Source organism: Micropterus salmoides, unplaced genomic scaffold (genome assembly GCF_014851395.1).
Source record: "Micropterus salmoides isolate LMB-PRFRI ecotype aquatic unplaced genomic scaffold, ASM1485139v1 Ms_hic_scaffold_13, whole genome shotgun sequence".
In the NCBI taxonomy this organism is placed as follows: domain Eukaryota; kingdom Metazoa; phylum Chordata; class Actinopteri; order Centrarchiformes; family Centrarchidae; genus Micropterus; species Micropterus salmoides.
Genome location: NW_024040374.1, coordinates 20,753,766 through 20,769,471, shown reverse-complemented (window position 1 = coordinate 20,769,471; position 15,706 = coordinate 20,753,766). Strand labels below are relative to the sequence as shown.

The 15,706-nt window shown below is 39.7% G+C and overlaps 1 protein-coding gene across 1 annotated transcript; it reads right to left on the bottom strand.

Annotated features, from left to right (window-relative positions):
• Nucleotides 1-56: 56 nt before the first annotated feature.
• Nucleotides 57-9,840, bottom strand: plin3 (perilipin 3). The gene is made up of 8 exons (XM_038716119.1): nucleotides 9,686-9,840; nucleotides 5,928-6,017; nucleotides 5,478-5,673; nucleotides 5,026-5,108; nucleotides 4,277-4,508; nucleotides 2,270-2,604; nucleotides 1,166-1,384; nucleotides 57-793 (listed from the first exon to the last, which is right to left on the bottom strand). Exons 2-8 carry the CDS (start codon nucleotides 5,994-5,996, stop codon nucleotides 653-655), a joined length of 1,275 nt encoding a protein of 424 aa, XP_038572047.1. The 5' UTR covers nucleotides 5,997-6,017; nucleotides 9,686-9,840; the 3' UTR covers nucleotides 57-652.
• Between the last annotated feature and the right edge of the window lie 5,866 nt (nucleotides 9,841-15,706).

The window sequence follows — 15,706 nt, the reverse complement described above, 5'->3', positions numbered from 1 at the left end:
TCCGACGGACCAGCATAGCCAAATCCACCACTCCCAAAAAACACACTTTTTTTTTTACGTTGTGTGTCAGTATTTTATTGTCACATGTCAGCTCATTGACAGTTAATTAGCTGCTTCCATAAACCCATCAAGGTCCAGACACACAATACTGACATTAAAATTGCAAATCTAAAAACTAATGAATACACCATGAACTCCACGTCAATAAAGACGCACACAAGTCCCTCCACAAATCTGGAGCCCTAGAGTGGTCTTGGTGTTGGCAAGCACAACATACATTTGGTTTAGTTCTGGGAATAAGTTCCTTTTAGGCACAAACAAAAAGTCTTACAAACACCAGTATGGGCACACGCTGTATATAGAGTAATCTTCAACAGATGTAAAAATAATTCTTTTCCAGGATAAATAATAAAGTGCACAAATGTGTGAATTCTCTTAAGGCCACAGATCAGAGCCTTCCGTCTTAACTTCAACATCACAAATGTGGTGTTATCAGTTAATATGTACAAATTTAGTGCATCATGAAGAAAACAAAACTAAATTTAAGGCCTCTTTCATTAAAGCAAGCAGATATGTTTTTTTAAAAAGGTCCATCTACAGTAAACACTAGTCTTGTCACTGCACTGACTCATTAACACACACGTCTTCAAGTTTAGTTGTGTGGTCCACTCTGCTCCATCGCCACATCTCCCTCGGACTTCTCAGTGGTCTGAGGGGCAAAAGGTCCCACCAGCCAATTCAGTGGTATGTTGTTAAGTAGATACTCCATGACACCATCCATAGACTGCTGAACCTGGGAAAAAGCGCGCGCGCACACACACACACACACACACACACACACACACGAATCACTAAATCATAACCATTCCAAATAAATACTTTACTACACCCCCACCCACTAAGCTTAATGAACCTAGTTTCAAAAATGCATATGAATGAGCAGACATCCCCTGAGAATGCATGTTTAAGTATGAATGTTAAGTATGCAGGAGATCTCAATTTAATTCCTGTTCAATAAGAGTCTGCAGGTATAATTTAAGAACCAATAAAAAAGTAACAAAAAGGACTAACTTCTACGTGATAGTATTGAAGCAGAAAATGAAACTTCAAGCACTGATGTAGCAAAACAGAACACTGCATAAAGACAACATGGTGCAATTAGTACTTGGGTCAGCTGGTGACGGCTCCGCTCCACAAGGAGGGGTGTGATGGTGCTGGTGTTCCCCAGAGAGGAGTGCAGTTCTTCAGCAGATCGCCTTGCACTGGTCAGCTGGTCCTGGACTGCACCTGGCAGACCCTGAGCACTTGACACCACATTGGCGCACGCTGACCTCAGCTGGTCACTAAGACCACGCACCATGGAAAGGACCCGCCATTCCAGCTGCTGTGAATACAAATTAAAGATAGATAACATTAGCATATTAAATGACAGTTAATATAGCTGTAACAAATTCCTCTAAACTCTCTTCCCTTATTTAGTCCTAGGTAGTGTCTCCATCCCAATCCCCCAATGACTATTTCCTAAAGAGGCTTAAGAAGGCCAAATTCCTGTGCCAAGTTCTTGTCAGCTTTTACAGTGGAGCAATAGAAAGCATCCTGACTGGAATCACCACAAACTGGATGTGCACGGCCCAGGCTGCAGCAGCTGCTCTGAGGCTCCTCCAATCTGGGTACTTGTGGTGCCCTGCAGCGGGTAAAACTGCTCAGAAGATCATTAGTACCCATCTCCCGAGCAGTGAGGTGTCTACGCAGAGCCCAAGAGATACTAAAGGACAGTACCCACCCAGCCACAGCCTGTTCACCCTGCTGCCTCCTGGGAAGAGATATAATAGTTTCTGCGGCCACACCACACTGCCACACAGCCCCCCCCCAAGCTATCAGACTCTTAAACTCTAATTCATCTTCAGCACTGCGCCATTGATTACTTTATTTCTATTTACCATTTTTTTTATAGTTGATTCTGTATTAATGTATGCTATGCTTGTCTGCTATGTAGCAGAAGGGAGTTACAAAACTCAATTTCACCATATAACTTGTTATATTTATAAATCTACCTACCAAAAATCATGATGACAATGTCATTTACAATACATCAGCCTATAAAATCCAATGAAAATGAAAGTCCAGTTTATTGCTACATTTCCAGCCCGTTTGTTTTTATCCCTTTTGTGCTCTGAGATTTTTCACTTGTTCAATGCTGCATATGTACAGTACACAACAAATGCTGTTAAAAACAATTAAGTCAATTCCCAAATGCTTCAGTCCTGACCTCAGCCTCATCACTGGTCCCATCTGGTTCTGACTCCGTCTGTCCAGCTCCAGCCTGCTTCCACTCTGTCCAGCGCTGCAGCAGCTGCTCTGAGGCTCCTCCTATCTGGGTACTAGTGGTGCCCAGACTGGTGCGGGCACTCTCTAGCAGGTCCAGAGTACTGGTAATTTGAGTCACTGCAGTATAGGTGGCATCCCTGGCATGTCGAGCACGGACCAGGGACTGCTGTAGGGCTCGCTCCTGTACTTTGGCAGAGAGTTTCCCCAAGCGGACAAAGTAGCTGGGGCTGGCAGACAGGGTAGTCACCACACCGGTGGCAGGTTCAGCCATCTCAGCTAAGAAAGGATAAGGTTAATCTCCTATATTTAATGTGTATAATGATGTTTAATAAAGTGGGGCTACCTACATTTCCCAGCGATGGGATTATAGTGCTGTATGTTATACACATGTTTTGGGAAAGAATAATACAAAACAAAAAAACATGCATCACCCATTCTTAATCTCTCCTTTTGTTTTTTTGTTTTAACTGTTATGTGAAGAAATACACAGAAGAAACTCAGTATATGTACATTCTTTGAGGCTGGTGACCATGTTTTGAGTGATATATGGGAGGGACAATTTGCTCCCTCCCACTGTGACAACTGGTGCATCTGTTCCATGTCTGGCTACTTGACTCTGACAGGGTTAAAACACATCTGCTCCAGAAAGACAAAAAGACTTGAGAGCTACCCCACTCTCTTCAGTCATCAGTCTGTGGAAGCTAAGGAATATGCAGAGTAACACTATCTCCCTATGCCTCAGTTAACAGCCACTTTGGTGAGTCGGGTAGGCCTTTGCTGCAGTAACCACTGAACAAATCAAAAATCCCCCAGAGTAATGCCATTATAGGTACTTTGCTGCTGCCCCTGAATACAGTTGCATCTTTTTTATATCCATAATCAAGAGGATGGCCTCTTGGGTACTACTGCTATAATAGAGTATGGCAGGTTGTCATGATAACATGACATCACAGTAGCAGGTGTCAAAGCTGTGAGTGCTGGAAATTGTAGGTGTTTTATGGGCCAAGTTCACAGAAGGAAGTTCATTGGAATGTCCTGCCTCCCTCTCCATGAATAGCATCAACCATTCATGTGTTCAGATCTCGTCACTGTGGTAAAACTGGACACTTATCGTGACCAACTCCATCTTCCAACATCTCCCCGTCTTGCCTTTATAATGATAATTCATTTGGACAGTCTCATCGAATTTGCTGTTTGATCTATAGATCAGTGAAGCAAGCACACTGTGTCAGCTATGGACATAGTAAATGGCAAATAATGCAACTGCAATCATTCACACATTATGGAATAAATTAGGTTTCAGTAAATGGCAGTTATGCCGGCTACAGTTTATAATGATGAAATTAAGCTTGGAGTGATGTAAGGGATACAAGGCTAATCATTGTGCTTAAAATTTAAAATGTGTTGTTCTTTAAAACAAAACTGTAGCATTATTAATGCTCAACTGAAGCTAGATGGGATACAACCATGTACTTTTTATGCCTTTGTGGAACTAAGCACCCCCCCGCCCCCAATTTATCTTTTCATTTCACTTGATAGTATCACAATGTAAAGTAAAGAGAACAAAAATTATGTTTTCTATTACAATGACAGAAACATGGAATGGTTACTTTTTTGCACTGTCATAAAACATGACAATATCTCAACCTTAAACGGTCAAAAACATTAATGACCAGGTTTTGAAGTCTAGATTTCATGTTATCTTATCAGCTTTACAGGATAAGTGGGAGAAAAGCTGTTCTACTTATTTACATTCATCTGTGATAAAAACATGACAAGCTGGCTACTCGTCTATAATTAATTCCAAATGCAGCCTTGTTTCAGCCTCACATGATCCAACTATCAAAACCCACCTGCCTACACCTCAGCAGCCATGCGGGTTTATCACCTCCCTGGTTTTTTTTTTAATGGACTGATCATGCTTTCTTCATTTAGGATAGCTACTAACCCAGCTCTCTCTCAGTGAGGGGTAGGTTCTGGTCAACCCAGTCCTCGGATCGGCTCAGGGCCAGGCCCATCCCACTGCTGACCATCTGGCCCATCCTGGTGCTCATGGCGGTGATGATACCTCCGCTGACTGCTGCCCGGGTCAGCTCGACTCCGCCCATCACAGCCCCCATCACAGCATCTTTGGCCCCTGCCACCGACTGGTACACCATACCTACTGTGTCCGACACCACCTGAGGAAGAAAGAGCAGATTATGTGCCATAATCGGAGTGTTGTGGTAGTGCCATTATGCATTTTCTACATAGCTCTTATCAACAGAGATATGACATTTAAGACAATGTGGCCTACAAGAAGAACTTATCAGTGTAATGCATGTTGCATCAGTAATGTTTGTTTGTAGTCAGTTTAACCCATGGCTTGATTATTTTTACCGAGGGGTAACAGCAACTGTTCACATATGGTGAAGTATAAACATTGTTGCTATGGTTACCTGGCATGTAATAAAACTTGGACTAATTAATAAAACTAGTTAATGACCAGAGCCATATTTTATGTGTTCTGATACATGAATGTGATAAGTTATCACACATTTTATAACAAGGGCTGTTACTCTGTTGAAGACCTAGTACGATAAAAGGTTAACATTATAGGTAATAATGCTAAATACCCAGGGAAGATGAAAAATCAAAAAGTAAAAGAGGGTCTGAAATGCATTTTGCCTGCATTACAGCAGCATGGCTTTGTCTGACCTTATCTGCTGGTTGGTGAAGAATAGGCAGCTTCTCCTCCATCTTATTCAGCCCTTTCAAGGCGTACTCATTTACTGTAGCAACTGAAACAAGTACACAACAGAAACTCGCTAATTATTTAAGAGGAATAAGATTAAATGTCACTTCAGCTAACACCATCAATGGTAAGTAATACCAAATAACAAATTTCCACATGCTTACAGTAAGAATTAAAAAGGTTTTAAAAATTACACGTCCAGTAAACGATCAGGAAATTCTGTTCTTAGAAAAAGAAACCTATTTTTATTGTCGTCGTATTCTGGCTCAGAAGTAAGTGGATGTGACGTCCGTTTCACACCTTTAATGTGCAACGAGCTTGCAATATTCTTTCATAGTACATTTCAATGTTGTACATTTGTGTGCTGCCATTGCACATATATTACATCATATTTTGCACAGAGAGAAGAACTTACGTTGTGGTTCTATAATGTCCAAAAGAGGCTTGGACCCCGTGGAGGCAGCTGCGCCCAGGGTTCGGACCCCACTCTCTGCTGCATCTATCACTCCCTTCAGCAAGGGCACACTGTCTTTGGTGCTACTGTAGGCGCTGGAAACCACCCCGCAAGCTGAACTGACCAAAGGTAAATTGCTCACCCGGGAAACAACATTCTAGGACAAGAAAAAGACAAGAGAACAAAACACAACCAACCATTATAGTCATCGAAAAGACAAACATTGTGATAAATATTATTCTATCTGTAAGAAAAAGCTCTTTAGTACAGAGTTGACGTATTCTGTCAGGAATAGTGATCGATTCGATAGTGGCTTATCAAAATGGGAAAATTCTAAGCGTCAAATGAGTTCACAGTACGCCTCTGTGTTGTAATAGGTGACATGTCATTTTGGGTTACAGTGCTCCTCACCTGCTGGTCTCCATTTGATGGTTCTGCTGCTGCAGCTCCAGGCTCATTAGTCTTCCCGCTGTCTGCCATTGTGACTGCTGGATTCAATCTCTGACATGGATTATAGAGTGTCAGAAACAGAGCGTCACCTCACATTGCTTGGTATGCATGATGCCATACATCTTCCTCTGTGATGGCCTTTGTTTAAGTGGCTAATGTACTTCATCTTACAGAGAAGCATCTTATGAATTTAGAAATGGATTTGCGATCCTGTCAGTCGGTTTAAGAATACAGGCAGTAAGGCAACTCAACCATATTAAAATCATTTGTCAACACTATGATGCAATGAGGATGAAACTGCGCTTAAAAAAAAAAGAAAACTGTGCAGCCAGGCAAACAATTCATGTCTCTAGTCAATGTCAAAGTTGCAGGTTAAAAATTGGACAATAATGCATTTTGAAGTTAGGTTTTTTTTTTTTTATTGTTAACTTGGCATTTTTAAAAACTATATAGCATCCTGAAATAATAGTGTACAAAACATACTCTCTAAAAAGAGGGATTAATGAGGCCAATGTCTGGTAGATTGATGTATAGGATTAGCGTGTGAGACACATAATTTTTAAGTTTTAAAGTCAGTGTCAACATAATAGGAAGGTTAAGAAGATTTCCTAAGGTTTATTAACTGTTCAAGATGTCAGAAGTTTCCTACAAGAAAGTGAAACAAGCCCGGCCTTTGATTTAGATCAATACTTCAACTTCTGTATGTGTACAGCAAACTAACAATACTGCTTTCTTCAAGGTGATGAGTGCCATAACATAAAAGGAATACACAGACATGATACATTATGAGAACGACCCAGCAGTCGGTTTCATTTGAAATTATAGATTAGAGTCAAGAGAAAAGTCATGAATAATGGTCAGAACTGTGGTCCAGCAGGGCACTAATGCTGGAGATTGATTGTTCACAAGCTCACATGAAGGCACACAGGCAAAATGGGCCTTGACATCATTTATATCAAGGGAAAATTCTTAACTGAAATATTGAGCAATACTGCACTTCGACTGATGTAAAATATTGCTGTAAATGAAAACTAGGCCAAAAGAATTACTCAAGTGAAATACTGCGTCAAGTGAAAACTACCCTATTGCATTAATACAATGAAGTACTGCCTTGGATAAAAACTAAATCTAATAAGTTAATGTGTCACAGAATTGGAGTGAAACCATAAGTAATTCAACAATTGTCCAATTATATATCCCATTTCTATTCTTCTTGAAGTAAGGCGGAGACATTACATGTCATTTTTCAAATCAGCATAGGTTCAACTGCGCAAAAGATGGGTGAGTGAATGTCTTCTAGGAGTGGGTGATTTATAAAATCCTCTATCATAGTTATGCAAGACTGCAACTAACAATTAGTTTCATTATTGATTAATCTATTTTTTTAATAATAAATTTTTACCAAATGTAAACTATAAAATGTCATGAAATAGTGACAATTTGCCAGTTTACTGGCATCCAAGGGGATTCTTCAAATTGTTTGGTTAGTTCAACCATCCAAACCCGCCCCCCAAAATATTTAATTTGCCATCAAAGCGGACCATCAAATATCCACATCTGTTGAGATGACTTTGTGCTTTATCCTGTCTTATGTGACCGTAAACTGATAATCTTTGGGTTTTGGATTGTTAGACAAGACAAGCGACTTGAAGACATTACCTCAGGTTCTAAAAAATATGGTGTTTTTTGTTACAGACCCAACGATTAATAAGGAAAATGCATAATGGGCAGATGAATTGATAATGAAAATAATCAAAAAAACACGACAAAACGAGATGCGAGTGAGGAAAGTCAGCATGATAGCTGCCTGCAGCAAAGCATCTTTCCCTTTTCTTTCTGGTGCTCCCAACATGTGGACGGCATCCGTTTGTGTTCTACCAGAGTGGACTGTTAACAGGCATTTGCTATTCTTGAACTATGTATAGGGCAGACAAGTCAATAAAGGTCATGAAATCGGATCATACTGCTAGGGAAACACAGCAGTAGCATGAAGAGTGCAGCCGACCTGCTGTAATCTGTTGCCAACATGCAGTAAATGCTCAGGTAGATTAGGCTAGAGATCCACCTGACAGGAGCACCTGCTGATAGAGAGACGAGCCTCAAAGTGTAGCAAACTACACTGAAGACAAGTGCTTCCAACGATGGATGACCTCTATGTAGAACTGAGTTTTATTCATTTCACACATTCTTTTAGATGTCAGGGTGAATAAAATACTATCTGAAACTCTGATGTTTTCATGACCTGTGGTGTTCCAGACAGTCTCTCTGAGATCTGTGTGATTGCAAATTGCATTTTGTTGCAACAGCTTGGTTGAGCAACATGTTTTTCTGAAAGGCAGTTGATGAGATCATCACCGGCTTTATTACAAAGCAAAGTCTGACAATATACTCTGCTATCAAGTGTGAGATTAACCGGAGATAATTTTCAGAGATACACGGTACACATTATGACGAAGGCTGTTATGCAACACAAACTTTCAGAAATAATCATCTCACTGACAAGTGATCCCAGCAAAGTGCTCATAAAAAAGGCCATCTCGCCTCTTCCTATTGCATTATAAGGCTATTTGTTACAACTTCAGTGTTCATCATCCCCTCTTAGAGAAGGGAAAGCTACTACGCTCCCTTTGGAGCTGAAACACAATGTGACCTTTGATATTAATGGCCAAGCTGGTATATCTCCAGGAGGAAAAAAAAGTATTGAGACACTTGCCATAGGGGACAGAAGAGGGATCAGCTAGTCAGTGGGTTTAAGAGGCCTACAGCTGTGCTTGATCCAGGAGACTACAGTTGTCCCTGATCTCACAGACTGAGAAGAAAGAAAGAGTTAGGTTCTTAAAAGCCATCGTCATATTTCAGCTTTATCTAAAGTAATGTAGACCCGGATCAGTGAGATTAATTTGCAGGGGCTGAAAAGCATTTAATCGGAGCCCAACATTGAGAACTTTGCAGAGTACCAACTTAAATGTGAGTGTCACAGGTGATTAAAAGGGGTAAGAAATAAAATCTGTAACACAAAATGTGCATTTTGTGAAATATGGGACAATCACTCTGATTAAACAACTTGAGAGGGGAAATAAAAAAAAAAAAAAATAAAAAAATCAATCAAGCATTGGTTGAAGTGCTCACAGTTCATGTCCACACACTGAGAAATCCCAAGTGGATGTTGTGTCATTTTATGGGGTAATTTTCTTGGCATGTTACATTAAGAAAAGACACCATAAACGACAATGCACTGATTTGGCATTCATTGGAATTATGCCCAGTTTCGAACAGCGGTCTTCTTAAAAACGGTGTCAATCCAGTTGAGAGGATGATTTCCATCAGTGATCAGCGTACAGGAACACCTTTCAGCCGTTTTTCAAGCGCAACACGGTGTCTTCTTCACAGGGCATGCTGTATATTACGCAGCAGCTGTCATTTCTTCCAGTTAGTAGTTAATGAACTTCACCCCTGATATGGAGCTATGACTAATTCTCCATCTTACTTAAGCAAACAACAACAACCCTTTTTTTTTTACAAGGTTTCTCACAACTAATCATAACGTCATAGCTCCTCGACTTTAACAAGCATGTTTCCTCAGCCCTCAAAAGGAAGTAATTAATTGACGCTAAACGTTGGGTTAGGTTAGCTCATTAACGTTAGCGAAGTTAGCTTAGCAACACGTCTTCTTTGAGAAGTTTGAGTACTGATTTAAAAAACAAAACAGAGCCACTGACCTCACTGGCAGCTGTTGTTCCTTTGTCCCGCTGTGACCCGCAGTGTAATGTTGGTCAATGAACCGGTCCAGCCCACAACAAGGCCGTTTTTCTACCCGACTGTTGAGCCACAACTCAGTTTGGGCGGAAAGGCAGCAGGCGGAGAGTGGGATTGTCTTATCAACTTTTAACCAATTAAATCAAAGCACGGAAGCGACAGGCAGGGGAGTCAGCAGCTGTCACACCTGCCACAAATAAATGTGAATAACTTCACATGAAAGTCGAAATTCATACATAGTTACCAACCTGGGCTATTTCATTTCATGTTTTTATTGCAGCACTAACTCAGCTGACGTTTGTATGAACGTGTCTTTCAGATTTGTCCTTATTTAACACGACATTCGACATTTTGTACTATCTGACAGCATTGTGTTCTCGACAGGAGTAGAAAATTGGTCAAGTAGCCGACTTTGTAGCCTGTACAATTTTAAAGCACTTTACTTGAGTGTGGCAATATCTATATCACTATATTTCAGAGGCAAATATTGTAGGCTACTTTTTATCCCATTGGGCCTATTTCTTTAGCAGCTTTAGATTTTAGACTTTTAAAAAAAACATTTTACATCCATACCTCAAACTATCCATCAGTAGCCTACATAAAGCTGTTAAAAATTAGCTCCATCTCGAAGTTAAACACTGAAATGCTAACATGTGCTTACATGTTAATGCAGCAATTCTGCATAATGAATACTTTTACTTTTGAAGTTTTAAGTACACTTGCTGACAATAGCTGTTATTTCACTGTAAGTGGTATTACTACTGTTACTGCTATATGATCACTAAATGATCTGAATACTTTATATCTCCCCAGCACTGATGACTGCAGCAAAAACAGTTAATATGTCTTCATGTTTTGTGTGACTAACAAACATGCAGTATTTCTTTAGTATATAATTGATATGCATGTATTGAGTTATAGTCATGTATTTCTTTTAGTAGTCAATTTTTTATTCATTCATAAATTATTATTCTTCCCTCTCCATGATAAAGTTCCTCCGCTGATGAAGGCCAAAAGATGCAGCCAGATGCTACAAGAAAGCTCCAGAAGAAATCTAGTAAGTGGACCTTAAGTCAAGTTATCAAACTCTTACTCATTTGTAAATAGTTTTAAGCCCACCTGTGAATTATTCGTACATTAGGCTACATTAGATTTGCCTTTTTGGTTTTGGACTTTCGAGAGAACACAGTTGATGCTGCAGCACACATGTCCAATCAAACTACCATTAACATGCAGTTTCACACCAAAATGTTACACAGATGCTCTTCACCAAGAAAAGCTGTAACAACAATTAACTACTTATTTCTGGTGAATCACATGTGATGCTGAATGTCACTTTTCCCGACTCTTCACAGCCAGATGGCTGAGCTGTGCTGAAAGTCAGGCAACCATGTTAAGTGCAATTGACGTAGTAAACCCTGAGAGGGCAGTCTTTACCCATTAAGTCAACGTAGCCTTTTTTCTGTAGCCTCACCCACACATCCTTAAGATCTTTGTGCTGCAGATGCACTAAAACTCCGGAGCAGGGAGTCAGTTTTTGGATTAAATATTAATTTAATTAATTATTAATAAAAATATTTAAAAATCTTCAGGAAAGATAAAGTATGGATGGTAAAGCAGAACAGACAGTAACAATAGTTGCATTCATTTAATGTACTTATTACAGAATCTGGGAATGTGATATTCCCATAACTTTGTTCTTCATGTGGCATTCACATATCATACTGTGTACTTATAACTGTAAAACCAGTACAGTGACTTCCCCTGTTGGATGGTGTGTATCATCACCACTAGAAGTCTATTAACTCTCCCATTTCATTCAGAGAGGATTTTCATTATTCAAACCATTACAGTTTTCATTATGTGTCTCTTTGTATTTTCCCAAACGCCTGCACCAGGCTCCAGAGAAAGGAAACAGATTACCTCTAATGTTGCCATCAGAAAGCCATTGAATAGGACCTGTTTTAGCTTTGTTTTGGCTAGATTTCAAATCCAGGCTGCACTGGTAACAGTTTATGTTCTAACACTAGACTGTGGTCATGAGAGTAAACGGCTCAGAGTGAGAGAAAATAGCATGAGGTGAGAAACAGGGGTATGTTGTCTTGACCACAGTTGTGTGAACTCGTTTCCCTCTTATTGTTTGATATGTTTTTGAATGACCAAACAATTTCAACCTCTGCATTTTGTACCTTTAATTAAAACACACACACACACACACACACACACACACACACACAAACACACACACAAATCCATGCACACCAGTGCCACCACACTGTCTTGCACAAGAGTTAGCAACATGTGCCCCGAAGGCTCTCATCTGTTCCTGCTTAACTCTTAACTCTGCTTCACTGGATCAGTTGATTGAGGCCAAAATTGTTCTGGATATTGAGTAATTGAAGATTAGTAGATAACAGGAAAATCATTCATCCCTCAGAGTAAAATGATCATACCACCCCCCCAATCATCCCTCTCTCTTTCTCTTCCTGTCTGTAGACATACCTTTCAAGATAAGAGCAATAAATTGGCAATTTGACCAAATTTTCATGGATGTGAGAGCAGAACCCACAAATTGTATTTATATAGCCTACAGTAGATTCATCTTTAAGATATTTATGCCATCTCCAGAGTAAATAGAAGTTCCTACTTTCGGATCATTTGGTCTTAATAGAAAAGAAATACGTAAACTGCCTTTTGCAAAGCAGGAAATAGCACTAATAAATAATGGTAAAAGACTAAACGGAGTACCCTATATGTGAAACAACATGCAATGAAATGCAATGCAACGCAGTATAGAAGCACACAGATTTGCATACATTTAGTCCAGTTGCCACTAACATTGTTAACATCCCCAAATTAAAACAAACAGACCAATAAATAATCCAAAACAACAAATAATTGAGAAGAAAATGCTAAAGTGACCATAAAAAACTTCAAATGTTTAAATCCCAGGTGCGCTTTCAGTCTTTGAAGCGTGTTGTGGGGAAGATGAATTGTTTCAATAAAATATCCATCATCATCAAAGAGCAATTTTGCAAGCAACATGGTCTTTACTGCACAATGAAAAGAGCAGTACAATTACACCGTAATGAAATCCATTTGCTCTGTTTCATCTTTACTATTAAGCCACAAGTCTCAGGTGTACTGCGATCACATCACAAGCATTTCTTTGGCTCAGCATTTGTTTTCCCCTCCTGCTTCACCTTCTGCTCTTCATTGTCAGCAGCCTTGAAACTGTAGAAATTAGCCTCCACCCATTAATAGATGACCAGATCTGCTTGGATTCGTCTGCGCCACACCATTGATGGGAATCTTATTTCCAACATCCTGCAACAAATTTCCGGAGGCTTGCAACATGAGGTATCAGTAACATACAACACAGCTACAAATCATCTGCAGGTTGAAACTTGATATGAACCTTTGCCTTTTCTATATAATGCTCAATAACATATTAATAAGGCATAACCAAGGCAAGGGTAATGCACCAGCTGTGTGAAAGAACTACTCCATAATGTTGAAATAATAAAGAGACAGGAGGTTGACCTTGAGTCAGTCACATGCTGGTAAGCAAGGTATTCATTATTAACATTCTTTCTTTTAACATATATTGATGATTAAGAATATCATGATCTGAAACTGCACTGAGGCTAGTTTGAAGCAATAGTTTGGAATCTTGGAAACTATGCCTATTTGCTTTCTTGCTGAAAGTTATATGGGAACATTAGTACCACTGTCATGCCTGTACAGTAAATATTTGGCTGTAGCCAACACCTTAACTTAGCTTAGCATAAAGACTTGAAACAGGGGAAACAGTAGCCTGGCTCTTTCAAATGGTAAAAAATTCCACCTACCAGCACCTCTAAAGCTCAGTAATTAGCATGTTACATCTTGTTTGTTTAACCCGGAAATGTAAAAATGATGCTTTGCAGTTTTAGGCGGGGGGGGGGAGGGGGGGGGGTGGTTGTGTCCCAGACTGTTTCTTGGCCTGCTGCAGTTCCCATCCAGCCAGGAAGTTACTGATTCTGGCCAAGAAATAGCCTGAAAAATGGCACTTTGACGTTTTTACACCCTTTTGTACAGATTAAACAAACAAGGTATACCATGTTAATTAGTGAGCTTTAGAGGTCCTGGCATGTGGGGTTTATAACCTTTGGACAGAGCCAGGCTAGTTGTTTCCCATTGTTTGAAATATTTATGCTATAAGCTAAGCTCAGCGCTTCTGACTCCAGCTACTTTACATGTACTGTATTGACATGATAGTGGTATCAATCATCTCGTCTAACTCTCGGCAAGAAAGCCATTTACTTTCAGACCAAAACTAACATGGAGGCATGTTATATGTAATTGTTTTCGAGTCAATGATTTGGGTGAAGGTCATGGTTTTTCCCAATAAATAAATATTTACTGATATTGGACACTACCTTGAATCTGTCCATACTCATAAAAAACAACAACAATCCAAAGCGTATGAGAAGTGAACATTGCAAGAAAGTAAATGGAAGTTCAAAGTGAAAGCTCATAAAAGTCATTAACTTTATGCATTAAACTTTTTTAGGGAGAGTAACAGTCTTTAATCTTTCGAGTAAAATTGCCCTGCGAGGAAAACTTAACAGGCTACAGACGCTTTACGACTGTTGTGCCTTCAGCTTAAAGGATATTGGAAAAGTGATTTGTGGGGGAACCTCTAGCAAACCTTAAAAACACATAATCTAAAAGATTTGTAGCCACAGTCCGAGAACATGAGGAATGCCAGGTCACTGCATGCAACATACAAAATGAAAAGCAACAAATAACAGAGCTTGGTCTTGCCATGGCCACCAAGTAGCCTCAACTTTGCTTCAAAAAGAGAATGCACAATTTCCTCATACTGTGTTTTATGACTTTTCCATCGCTTTTTGAATACCAGCGGCTGCACCTCTATATCTCAGGGTCTCTCCTGTTTATTTTGGAGTGCTTACTTCACCCCAGAGCCCCGATAACGGGTCAGCTGCCACAGCAGAGGTTGAGAGGAAACATGGAAAGAGCTGACTGACCCTGAAATATTTATGGTTCTTTATAGTGTTGTGATTGTATGAGTTTTGACAGTGATCGCACATTACTGTGACCCTTCCTCAAACAAAAGGCCTGATGTGCTGTGACTTGGAGAGGTGAGACAAAGTGCACATTTTTTCACCATACATCAATTCTCCAAGCTTTGCTTTTTCCATCTCTCCTCTCTGTGTATAAAATACATCTCAGTATGTTTTAGTATTGATCCCTATCCCTTTCAGTATGTTTTTTTCTTTGCTTCTTTTATCATTTCCCACTATTTTCTCCAATATTATCTTCTTCAAATCTCTTCACAGCAAAGTGTGCTGCCCTCTCTCATCTCTCTGCTTTCTCTTCCCACTCAATATCCCAACTCATTTCCTTTGCGTTGTCATCTCGGCACCACAGTCATAATGGCAGATTGATGGCTGCCCCAGCAGTACTTCTCAGTGATAATAAAGTCACCCAGATTGGTCCTAACTAATTTACAGCAAGCTGATCAAGTCTCTTCACACACTGACTGTAAATTATTTCATATTCAGACTATGTAAATCTTATAAGTAATTACATCTTAAATGTACTTTTAGAGTATTAATTACAAAGTCATCTTTAGATTCCGAGCAGTGTTACAAACTAACCAAAAGCAAATAACAGGCCTTTGCACAAACAGTAAAGAACTCAATACGTTGCATAAAAATGAGTAAATATAAAATTGAGTTAGCTTGTTTCACGTACAAGAGATGAACAACCATCCATCATTTATGAAAGCAGACTTGTTGTTGCCCTCATTCAAATCCAAACAAAGCCTTTTTATTCAGACCTTTTTGCTTTACTGTTTACATGTCACACTGAGAAGAGAAGCGATTCAAAATTGAGCTCGCTGCCTTCATGTTTTGTATGAATACTGGAGCAGTCTCACACCAGGGGCTGTCAGTATAGGTCATTCTCTGGGTTTT

Coding starts and splice junctions, on each gene's coding strand:
- plin3 (XM_038716119.1), bottom strand. CDS start 5,996: ATGGCAGACAGCGGGAAGACTAATGAGCCTGGAGCTGCAGCAGCAGAA. Junction 1,385..2,269: donor GGACCAGTGATGAGGCTGAG/GTCAGGACTGAA, acceptor TTGTATTCACAG/CAGCTGGAATGGCGGGTCCT. Junction 794..1,165: donor GCCGTCACCAGCTGACCCAA/GTACTAATTGCA, acceptor GCTTTTTCCCAG/GTTCAGCAGTCTATGGATGG.